The 12,202-nt window shown below is 41.4% G+C and overlaps 1 protein-coding gene across 2 annotated transcripts in view; it reads left to right on the forward strand.

Moving 5' to 3' along the window:
* prkcaa (protein kinase C, alpha, a) overlaps window positions 1–12,202 on the forward strand; it is a 130,095-nt gene that overhangs the window by 40,900 nt on the left and 76,993 nt on the right. For both annotated transcript variants that reach the window (XM_071504825.1, XM_071504826.1), the window contains exon 3: window positions 8,595–8,677. In XM_071504825.1, coding sequence (XP_071360926.1) covers window positions 8,595–8,677 — 83 coding nt within the window. The remainder of the gene's footprint in view (window positions 1–8,594; window positions 8,678–12,202) is intronic.

Raw genomic sequence — 12,202 nt, forward strand, 5'->3', positions numbered from 1 at the left:
AATCCTGTAATTTGTGCAATACTCAGGAGCTTTTGAAAACACAGGGAACCTAATTGCAATTTTAAATACAGAACTTGTAATAATTTATCTCTAACAGCAAAGAGACACTTATTCAGGATTTAAGGATTTAAATATAATGAGCTTGATTTATTGGACCTAAGCTAGTATATAATAGTATATAATAATGCATGGGAAGGAAGATAGAAATATTTAATGTTTCATAAGTATTTATGGATTAAGAAGAATATCTGTGATGGTGTCGAAGGCCAAGTGGAACATGAAATGTCTGTGTGTTGGGGTATTTGAACTCAGCCCAATACACATTCAATGTGAAATAATAATTTTTAGTAAATGCAGCTTCAGCCCCTGTTTCAGTGAATAACTGGTAGATGTGAACCAGAATATTTTTGGACATCGCCATAAATTCTCCCAGGGTATTGCAAAACATGTCGCTAAGACTAAATGACTGCTTTAGATGGATTTTTATTTTCAGTAATAATTGTGCCCTGTTGTGAGTTGATTCACTTCTGTTTCACTGCCTCGTTTTCAGTACCATTAGTTTGCAGATAGTGCTAATTGTAAACCATCAGACTTATTGCTTATGTTACCTAAGACAGGATCATTACTCAATAAATGGCCTGATTCGGTGTATATTTTGTTTTGCGTCTGCAAAGTTAGCTTCTTAGTCACTGTGAATGCGGCAGCTCCCAGTGTGTTGTTTATTTTCTCTATCTTTGGAAGAGAGTAGTTCATGTTCATAAGTTAAAAATGTTTTCTGGTGCCCATAAAGGTTTATTTACAACAGTGATTAATTATGTAAAACAGCTCCTTTTTCAGTTACAGTCAGTTGAGAAACACATTAATCTTTATGTGAACATTTTCAGTTATATGTGAGGGTAATAATTGTTATTCATACAGTCAGAACCTCCATCTATGGAGCATGACATGCAGCTTTTTCAATGCTACATTCCCTGGGAGAATATTTACTGTTGTTTGGCTTCCTCAGACCATTTAGAGTGGCTCCCGTCAGTGACATACCCTCGGCCTCAAAATTCTTGCAGTGAGATAAGTACCTTAATTTCTTACGATACCTATTCATGGCTTGTTTCCTTGGAAACAGCCCTTTCTTTGCCCCAGTATGCCCATGCCTCCCTTAACGTTTAGTTTTTCAAGGTTGGCACTTAAGTGCAATCCAAAATCACTGAGGTGGAGATGACTGTTACTCTCTCCCTATCCCTAACTCTACTCTACTCTACTCTTCTCTTCTCTTCTCTTCTCTTCTCTTCTCTTCTCTTCTCTTCTCTTCTCTTCTCTTCTCTTCTCAGTAAACCTAAGATGTGGGATGTTTACTGATTAATAGACAAGTTGTATCTGAATCAGGGGCAGGATCCTGCTGAGGATATTGCCCATAAGTGTTGATCCTCTTAAGAGAATCATTTTTAAACTTCACTGTCTCCATAAAACAAGATCCAGCCTCAGAGAAAACAGAGCTATTTGTCATCAGGGCGCGGTCCCGGACAACTGTTTATGACCAGTACGTTGCCCTTAAACAGTGAGTGTGAGGTGTAAATATCACTGGGAAACAGGGGCAGGTTTCATGATACTCGAGTTTACACTACAAGTGGTGGTGTTTGACTTCAACACAATGCATGACTGGCAAACAAGTGAACTGGGTTAAATGGCAAACGCAGTGTGACTGTAGAAACTCCACGTGCTGCCTCAGGCTGCTGACAAGAACAAACAGTGGTGTTTAACACTGACTTGTGTTATCCAGTTTATGTGAAATACCTGATAAATACAACACGATCACATGATATTCCTGACATTACAAGTTTGCCGAATGCTTCATTAGGCGGTGTACCAATTGTGTGCACAATGGATTGTAAGTTACTTGAGAGGGCTGTAAAGGATTTGCAGTTTGCTAGTTGTGCTCTCCATATTAAGGTATAGGAAAGTAATATTTGGTCCTCCAAATATTACTACCTTGGTAGAAGATGGAACTCGATGAACCCTGATGTGGACTCTTTTAAAAGTTTTAAGATTTTTTTATTTAAAGAATTTAATTTTACTGCAGGTTTAAGGTTCTATATCACTCTTTAGTTTTTTATTTCACTTTATTTTGTTGGGTCAGTGTTAAATAACACACACACACACACACACACACACACACACACACACACATATATATATATAGTAAAGTTTCTTGTAAAAGTATTTGTAGTATGACAGGATTGTAAACACTAAGAAAAGGGGAAGAACCTGCCCATGTGTAATTTAGCTGCATAACCTGATGTGTAAGTTGCTCCTGTTCAAGCCGACATGACAGTCAGGCCTCCAAAGTCCACCCCATGACAGAACCAAGCTTTGACTTGAGTGACAAAAAATGTTATACATGCATAGTAAAAGTTTTAGAAAATCATGAAGCGAAAGTGTCTGATAAGATGTCTGATATCTGAACAAGGCAAAGCAAAGGATTTCAGGATTCAATGTCTCATATTGACTCCTGCATAGGCTGCAACGTTTCAACCTCCACAGTGTTCAAAATAAGAGGTGGGGACAAACTCGTCAGACAAGCTTGTTTGTCAGACGAAATGTCAGTGCAGTCACCAAATTACAGGGCAGGGAGTGTGAGACCATTGTTGTGAATTGTTGTGAAGGTAGTCCTCATCTTGGTGATACTCATGCCGACAGGGAGGGAGGAGAATATGGCTGAGACTTGCCAGTCACATGTGTTGACCACAGAGCAGTGAGATACTATATAAGATACTACAATGTGTGAAATTCACATATAAATCATTTATTTGGTGGGCCCACCTTAATTATCTCCACCCAAACAGATTTGCTTGTGTTTTTCTATGTATGTTCTGGCCTCTATGATTTTGTGGTCATGACATTACACGTTGAGCGATTTCATCATAACTCACAGTCTCTTTTAACCGTCCATAAACACACAACAAACAGGAGCAAACGCACAAATAGAACACAAATACAGCTGCACCCTCTGCCTTCAAGTGAAAGACAATATATTTTAATTACTGAGGAGAAAACTGCTGCCAAGTAGCTTTGGATTTAAAGCAACTTAAGGCATTACAGAAGTTTAGAGTTGCTCCACTTAATGAACTTATTTGCCAATGACAATGAAAAGCTTAATGCAGACTCTTAAAGTAGCTACAAGGTTTATTGTATGGACAGTGATCACTGTTATTTAGTATTAAATAGATGCCAATGAAGAGAGAGTTTAATCAGTGTCCACAGCAGCTCTTTTTACTTAAAAATGTAAGAGCCACGTCCAAACAGGAGTAAATGAAGTTGCGCAGTAACATCTGTATTCATTTTTTAATTTCACTCCATGAAGTTACTTTAAATGATAAATGACTCCCCTCTTAGGGATTTGCTGTGGTTCATGTGTCAGTGATACACAGTATTGTCAGCCTTAATATCCAGACTTTAAGTTATGATGGTAGTAAACATAGGCATCATGTGGAAGAGCTGTGTGGATGGTGCTTGACATTTAACATCACTTTATCATCGTCACTGTAAACGCTGCTGCTGAGGCCTTCGCCGCTGCAGGTTATTGTGTTATCAGTAGTGTTAGTTTTTTGACTCAACTATGTTTTCTGAATAATAGTTTTTCATGCACTTGTGTTACACTGGGTTCTGTCTCGAGTACTGAACTGAGACTTAGACCAGTGAGGTTTCTGGTGGCCTGGGTCTTTGACACATTACAGACACATTTTGATAACACAGACATGTGTAACTCTATAAAAAAAAAGAAGCCATTTTCATCATTTTCTCTTTGTCTGATCTCAATTGTTCCTTTTTAATGATTTTTCTCGTTCACCTTTTCATGGCCGGGGAATTATTGTTTGGTGACAGTGAGGAAAATGGCTCAGGCATTCGAGTAGAGAAAAGAACCACAGGGAATAATCAAAGCCTCCCCAGTCTGGGAAGAGAGGCTATTGTCAAGGCCACCAGCAAGGCCTCTTGATAGTTAGACCTAAAAGCTTTCTCTCCTGCAATCCCTTTGTTTTTGTGAGGTACCTTGGAAATAAATTTCTATACCTACAAACTGTTGGATAAAACCATCCCCTCTTTCTCATTTCCTGCCTGTATTAAAGACAGAAGAACTTCAGGAAATTGCTCCAATAAACTTGTGACCTGGAAAAAAATTTTGGAAGAAATTGATTTGCCAGAGTGGAATAGGAGGAAGCCTGAGCTTTTGGGAAGAAAGTGATTCTGTTTTGTGTTGTGCAGGAAAGCAATAAGTATTGATTTGAAAAACCCTCATTATGTTCTCTCTTGCTATATAATTAATCCTGTTCAGAGAGTAAGGAAATTATAAGGTCAGAAGCAAGACAAATATCTCCAGTTGCACAAACAGACCTCTCTCAGAGGTGACTAATCTGTTGACAGAGGTAACACCTCACGTCCCCAAAATCGAATTTCTTGCAGGAACTAAGAAAATGTTTCACCTGCGCTTCCATGACTCTGTGAGCCTTAATTGCTGTATATTAAATTATCAGTCTCCAAAGTCCCTGTTTTGATCCAACAGCTCTTAAAAGCAACAGCTTTTAATAGAAACTGCCCACCTGACCCCATCAGCCTTATTATGATCCTTTACAAGCATCACAGCTCAGTAGCTTTCCTAATGATTTGCTAAGACAAGTTTACTTGATTAATAGACTCTCTGCTGTTGAAATATAGAGTGCATTATCCTCTCACAGTGACAGTGTTACAGCGAAGCTGGCTTGGTGCCTCCTAATGGAGATGTTCCTCAAAGATGGCATCAGAGGTGATGAATGGGTCGAACCTCTAAGTGTTGCCCCAGAACAAAGCCGCTGGGACAGCTGATCACAGGCTGCTGAGCTCTAATGAGAACAGCAGAAAATGATGAGCTTCAACCTCCTTCATCTCGCCACCTCTGACCTCTTCCTTTATCTCACTCCATGGGTGTAGCTCGCACTCTTTATCTCTCACACTCTCTCAACAAGCAAAGCCAACTCTGTAAATCTCTGGTGAAACGGTTTTTGTGTCACAGAAAATACTTGTCCCAGCCAGAAAACAGTGGTTTGGGGAATTTGGTTTGACCACTCTATCCGGAGCAGCAGGTTTGGGTAAAGAGGCAGGAATCAATGAAGTGCCAAAATGGAACAGACAGACATCAGTCGTGGTTATCTGCTGAATCTGTTTAGCACATATGTTTCGTATTTTCTGTGAGGTACAAATTAGAGCACCTAATGACTGGTACCACATAGTGCTGCTTTCTACTTACATAGTGTTCCCACTTATATCTAGTTCATAGCCGGTTTTGCCATTCACAGTAGAAATCCACTGCTGTGAAGGTGGTGATGAGCTAAACACACTCAGCAGCAGCTTTGTTTGGAAGAAAATAAGGACGAGAAACAAGAAAACCTTACAGACACTCAAACCCCATCAAGACGTTTGGCATTAGCAGTGCTCGCTGTAACATCCAGCCTGTCGCTGCAGCTCCTTGGTCTTCAAAAGACTGAATCAAGGGGACTCACACCACTATCAGCTACTCACTTTAGGATGAATTACGGAGGTACTGATCATTGAGATTTATGGCCTAGGTGGTTTGTGGGTTGGCGGTGGTGTGAGTTATGGGTCATGGTTTCATGTTGGTTATTGACCGCGCGGAGCGATCGCTCCTAGGAGGCATGATGGGATAGCAGGGGTCGAGATTTGGTGGTGTGATATGTCTGTATGTGGGGGTTGTATTGATCTGCCATCATTAAACTACATGTGAATACCAACACAATACCAACCTGTTGGCAACCATAACCCTTATTGTTTTGTCTAGTGTATGAGCAGATTCGCAGTTATCATATTGTCTGAATAGGGGTTTCCTGACTTGAATACATATCCAGGTAAAACCATGCATAACATTTGCGTTTTGATATTAAATCATTGATTGTAGCATCATGGGTAGAAAATCTGACATGTGGCCACAGCCCTGCGGTTACTGAGTCCTTCACTTGTGAAATCTGGGCTGGGAAAGTGGATCATCTCCGCAACAACTGCTGCTACCATGATGTATTTCTCTCCGCCTGGAGCTTGTGTGTGAATATTTACAACTGTAGCCATGGTGTCAGAGATATAGCGCATTTACAATCCAAAGAAAAACATGTCTATAGATAATTGGCATGGGCTTGGTCGGTCCTGCCAAGTTCTTAAGAAGTGTCAAATATTCAGCTACATCTCAAATAAACCATATTAATCAAATATTCATGATGCACTGAGCCATGATGCTGCTGTGGCTGATGTTCTGACAGCCCCTTTAAAAAAAAAGATGAAATTCACTCATATGTAACTAGTGTCTAGGGCGGAAATCCAAACAATACTGTTGGTATTGACCCAAGCATTGACTGTGACACTGTCTGTGTGCCTCCCACATAACAAACAACCTTCTGCTGAGTAAATACTGTATGCACTGTAAGGTTCATGTGTCTGCATGTTCTGGTAAATCTAATCACTCAGGTAATTTCCAGTATTTTGAACAAAAATGTGCCTTGGTTAATACATTACTCTGAAAAAAAGAAGAAAAGAAACAGAAAACATTTTCCTGCTTTATTGTACTGTTTCTAGTGGAGCGTGACGTCGCCGGATCCCTGCTGAACACTAATGTTTCTTACAGTTCATATTGATTTCTATGCGGCGTGCTTCATCAAAAATGATATGAGAGTGAGTGACTGTGTGGAATACCAACAATGCATCTCTTACTACGTAGCAGTGCGGCTACAAACAAACATGCTAAACCACTGGTGCTGTTCGTGTCTGACACCAGTGATACAAATGGTGCTGCTTAACACACAAGGCTTCAGCATCATGTGCAAATGATTTGTGCGTCGTTTGAACCTCAGTTTATGATATAGACTAAAAGAATATGTGTAAACCCTCCTGCCTGTAAGCAGTATGTAATATATGGCTGATGCATTGATGATAATGCTCAGTCAGAAACGATTCCCTGTGAGTTATTACTTATGCACAATAAAGTGTTACATAAAGATGATTTATGAGCCACTTATCAGTGAAATTGAATAAAGCTTCAAATGCAAAATATGAACTGGGCAAGTATTACACACGTGCTATGCTAATGGGGTGTTACATTCATAAATAACCGTCTTTATTCATGATTTTAGCTCTATGACAGAACAGATGGTGGATGGATGTATGGAGTTTGACTCACGCCAAAACAACAGTGTTCAGAAGTCAAAAAATAATAACCATAATCTTAACAGCAGCACTGTCACTACTCGGTTTGTGTTGCATGTCTGAATCATAATCTAGACTTTTAGACTGAATGAGGAAACATAAACGGGCATTTAACTGGTAGCAATACACAATGCATGAATGGACCAGTAGTTTGACGCAGTGGATTGGTAGTTAAATGGTGACAAACATTCTCAATCGAGTTTTGATTTTGATGACATCTCTGTCTGTAGGCGTTTCCCTGGAATTTCTGTTGAGGAGGTCTGGGTGTCTGTGAGATGCTTCCCCCCCCCCATTGTTCAGTTCAGCAATAGTGGCCCTCATGACTCATCTTAATCACTCACTTGTTTATGTTTTGGGTGGAGCTGTTTGATGCGTTGGATGTGTGTGCAGGAGTGGCAGACGCCAGCACGTTACTTTGCAGTGGTGAAACTGTAAAAACTGAAAGTCAAGCACGGTCTCTGAAAACGCAGCACATCACCGATGAAACACAAACCACTAATGGAGTCTGCACGGGGTCACTCGGTGCTAAGTGAAGACTATTGAAAACCACCAATTCAGATGCTTTCATCTAATGCCGCAAGTATCGTCCATGAAAACATTAAGTCCTAGGAAGGGGGGGCTCTTGTCTTTCTAAAGCAAAAAAAAAAAAAACACTTATCTAGAAAAGTGCCAGTCTGAATAAGTAAGGACAGAACAGGGAGAATATACAGTTTTTGTTAATTATGCCAGCCAGCTCACACAATTAGCCCCCCTCACCCTGTCTTGTTCTGGTGTCAGCTGCTTCTTCAGAGCCACTCACAGGCGCCTTCCTCCTCTATGTGTCGGCTGCTTGCTTGGCTGCAGACTAGAGTGCACTCAGTGACCCGGCACTTAGACCGCGGTCGTGTTCACGAGCGCCGGCCTGGATGTGTTTCGTGTGGATACATGTTCAGTGGTTGTGTCCGTTTGTGGCTCTGTCTGCATTGAGCGTGCGTCGTGTGCACAGAAGTGTGAGCTGTGTCTGTGTGCACGATGTCTGCCTTAGCTCCTGTCATGTCAGTGAGGAGGTGGCGCTGTACTGTGCAATAAGAGCAGTCAGCCTGCAGGCAGGACTGGCCATCTGGACACATGATGAGGAGCTTGGCCCAGACATCAGTCATTTTTATTTTTTTTTCAGTCCCTCTCAGTGTTATCAGAGTTCTGTCTCTTTCTGTTGTCATTCTACATATCATTCAGCAATGATACTGTATTTTAACCATGTCCCTCATTCTCTCCTTTGTTCTCCATCTGTCTGTGTATTTCATTCTCTCTGAATCTCTCTGAATCTCTCTCTCTCTCTTGCTTTCCACCCTCTTCTCCTCTTGTCTCTTTTCTTCCTGCAGTTTGCTGCTTTGTGGTCCACAAGAGGTGCCATGAGTTTGTCACGTTCAGCTGCCCCGGGGCCGACAAGGGGCCCGACACAGACGTAAGTAACCAGTTGCCTCTCATGTGTTTGTAGGTGAGGAGGTGCCTTATTATTTTATTTTATTTTTATTCAGCAGCCTCTTTTCTGAACTGGCTCTCTTTGACAGCTCTTTGACAGCTGTAGAGCTGCCATGTATTCTTGCAGTGTTATGAAGCAGTGGTCAAATCTGAAGCTCTGACAAACACCTAGAGGTGCAAATTGCACATTGCTGCAATTTCAGTTTGAACAATGTTGGTGTAAAATAATAAAATCAACTCTCTTTAGAGTGATATTGGTGACAAGATACATAGTATTGATCGCAGCAAATTAACGCATAAAAAAAGAAAAGGCATCGTTTACACTGATAATGCCAGCTTAGTGTCTCTGTGTCAATAGATCTCAAGAGAAGAGCTCTAATCTTTTAGGACCTTGCAGATGTTAAACTGTTGATCTATGATTGAACCACAGCAGCAGCAGCAGCAGGTGGTTCATTCAGTTCATTCAATGTCAATGTTCCAGTTGAGTCACTGGCCGCCAGCTTTAGGAAAAGTCATTTAAATATTCCACCCAGTGAGTCACTGTCCCCGTTCCCCAACGCCTCCAAGATGAACTGAAGATTGTTCTCTCCCTGTAATAAAACCTCCTGCAATCAAAGTCAGTAGTTTCTCCTCCGAACCTTGATTGTGACTTCACAACACCCTGACAGTGACCTTCGTGACCCTGGAAGGGTTACAGAGTTCATGGTATAACTCTAAATAAAAATTCTAATTCATCCAACAGGACTGAGTTCAGACAAAAGCCGATTGGCAGATTACTGGGCCATTAGCAATGACCTGATATGGCCCAGAGACAGATGGGAAATATAGGACTGGTGGCCAAAACCAACACATCTACATCTGTCGTGGCCAGGCTGAGAGGTGCCCACTGAACGAACAGCTGGCTTCCTGGAAGATTTGAAGAAGAATTTTTACAGTAGTCCAAATAAACTGAGCAGCATTAGTTGTCTGCTGAATAATTTAATCTTGATATTGACCTAAAAAAGGGATTTAGCAGTAATGTAGTTTTCTTTTACAAACATTAAATACATTAAAAAGGATTTCTTTAATTGGCCCATCAAAATTGTTTTAGATGCTTGATAAATATCAGCTCCAGTGTGACAGGTTCACGGAGGTCTCCCATTCGCCTCTTCACTGGCTGCTGGTATCAGCTATGTGCCATCAGCTGCCTCTTGCCTGCTTGATAAGTGTGAAACTCCATTTACATGCCTGCTTGCCTGCTGGGCATGCATAGCCTCTCAGCGTTACAGCAGCACAGCCTGGCCTCTGTAACTGGAGATATGTCAGTGTGCCATTCAAGATCATCAACCCAGACTCTTTAAATAGAGCACGCCATGGATGACACAGAAGCCGTAACGGCAGAAAATAGTCTGAGCAGGGGGATTCTGGATGCGAGCTGGCACTGGAGCTCAGCGTAGTGAAGGAACATCAGATTTATCATTAACAGGACAGTTGACTTTTAATGACCTTTGACATCTGTGTGTTGCAGTGATGCCAGTCTCCTAATTTTGTTTTGCACAGACTGTATGAAATCGCATCACACATTAAAAAGGTATATAATTTAAAAAGTATTAAAAAAGTTCCACTGTTATGTTCTTTTAATGTTGCTGTGGTCAAGCAGACCTGATTTAACCTTTTCCTTTAATGCTATTTGCTACTGCCACACACGGATATATGGATAATTTGTTATATACAGCGCCTAAGAGAAGAGGAATTAATGTGTAGAAGTCCAATTTAACTACAGCAGACTTGACTTGGAGGAAAAGGGTGTTAAATTATTCTCAGCCTTTTGTTCTGCAGGGTTTTATGACTCTATAATTCTACAACTCCTGTGACCACATGGCCACCGCTAAACCAAATCTCTGTTATTTAAAAATGCATGAGAATGTCTTCTCCTCCCATTTCAAAATATTTGAAGCTCCCTTTTAATATACATTTCCGTGCACTTAGCAGTACTGTTGCCAGGGGCAACCACACTTATTACATGGCTTGCTGCCTCCCGGGCGTGCAATTCAGGAAGGCAATAACTCCCATGGCCAGCGAATATCCTGAAGATCTGCAGTATCTAGGCTACCTGCATTCTATGACTCATGTCTGTGTTTTATAACTCCCTTACTGGAAGAAACAAAGCGTGCACAAAGATGCCAACAAGATCTTTTCAGTTGCAGTCTTGGCATGAGTGGCTGGCCTTGGTTTACCATGAATACATTCTTCCTCAGAGCTACAGCCTCAGGGTGTTGTTTCAAGGGCAGGGTAGGCTGTAGATATGCACATTACTCGTACATGAGAGCCTCGGGTTGTGGGAGCCGGCTTTGAAGAACGAGCCAACGCTCGATTCCTCCACCGGTTCCAGAACGGTTGGAGCGGATGTCTGCCGGGTCACAGGCTTGCTGCTTAAAATACTAAAATACTGCTTCACATTGAAACTATAAACTGGTTAAAAAAAGTGAAATGAGTGCATGTTGAATTATGCTAATACAACAAGTTACATGCTGTATCTTTTGAATTATTGTGGGCATGTGAACACCTTGTCTTGGAGTATGACAATGATTAATTTTCAAGGCAAGCAGAATGACAGTGTAGTGGAGTGTACATAAAAATTTTGACATTGAAATTTGGGTCTTTCTTTGGTTTCTTTAGACTTTCAGAAAACATACTTAATAATCAGTGGAAATGGAATTGCATGTGAAGTTGTGTTAGTTTAGTAAATCTGGCCCTAAGGTGATCATTTGTAGCAATCTGCAATAGCATCACTTGTAAGCACATTCCCTTAGTTAGTCTGATTAAAGCACTTCATTTAACAAAATGCTTTTGTGTGACTGCCAGGTATAACGTTACCAGCAGCTTGACTAAGTTCAGTGCTTTACAGGACGAGCCCATCAATAATGTAAGGGCTTCCCGTTTCACTACAGGGGCGCAGCAGATGAAACTGAGAGGTCTGATGTGCTTGCGTTTGCAGCGTGTGGCTGCTGCATCATTGATGTCCACTTAACAAGTGCAGCACATATGACCCTGGGCAATCTGCAAGTCTTTTTGCACTGATTTCCCCTCTGCTTACACACACACACACACACACACACATACACACACACACACTCAGACAGTCGCCTCTGTCCCCTCGGGGCTGTTCAGTGCACAGATAGCTGTTGCAGTGTAACAGAGTTAAGCAGCAGCACAGTGCCCTTTCTGTATCCTCTGCTTGGAAACAGACAGGACTGACCTGAGGGTGACATGGCAGCATGACAGAGCTCAAACAGACGCCCAGAAAATTCTGCAATGCCATTTTGAATGGCTGCACTGCATGCTATATGCAAGTACGCCACAAGATCCACCAGCAAAATGGTACCAGAAACACAGCCTCAAATCAGTTAATGGGAGGCCATCATAAGGTGTAAGGAGGCCTTCAGTTAAATTGAGAGAAATCTCATTTGTAATATTAATGAGCAACGCTGTGGGCAGCAGTGATCTAATATTTAAAAGGGCAAATCAC

This window comes from Trachinotus anak, unplaced genomic scaffold (assembly GCF_046630095.1).
Source record: "Trachinotus anak isolate AG129_WGS33_773 ecotype Australia unplaced genomic scaffold, CSIRO_AGI_Tana_v1 ptg000019l, whole genome shotgun sequence".
Classification (NCBI taxonomy): Eukaryota; Metazoa; Chordata; class Actinopteri; order Carangiformes; family Carangidae; genus Trachinotus; species Trachinotus anak.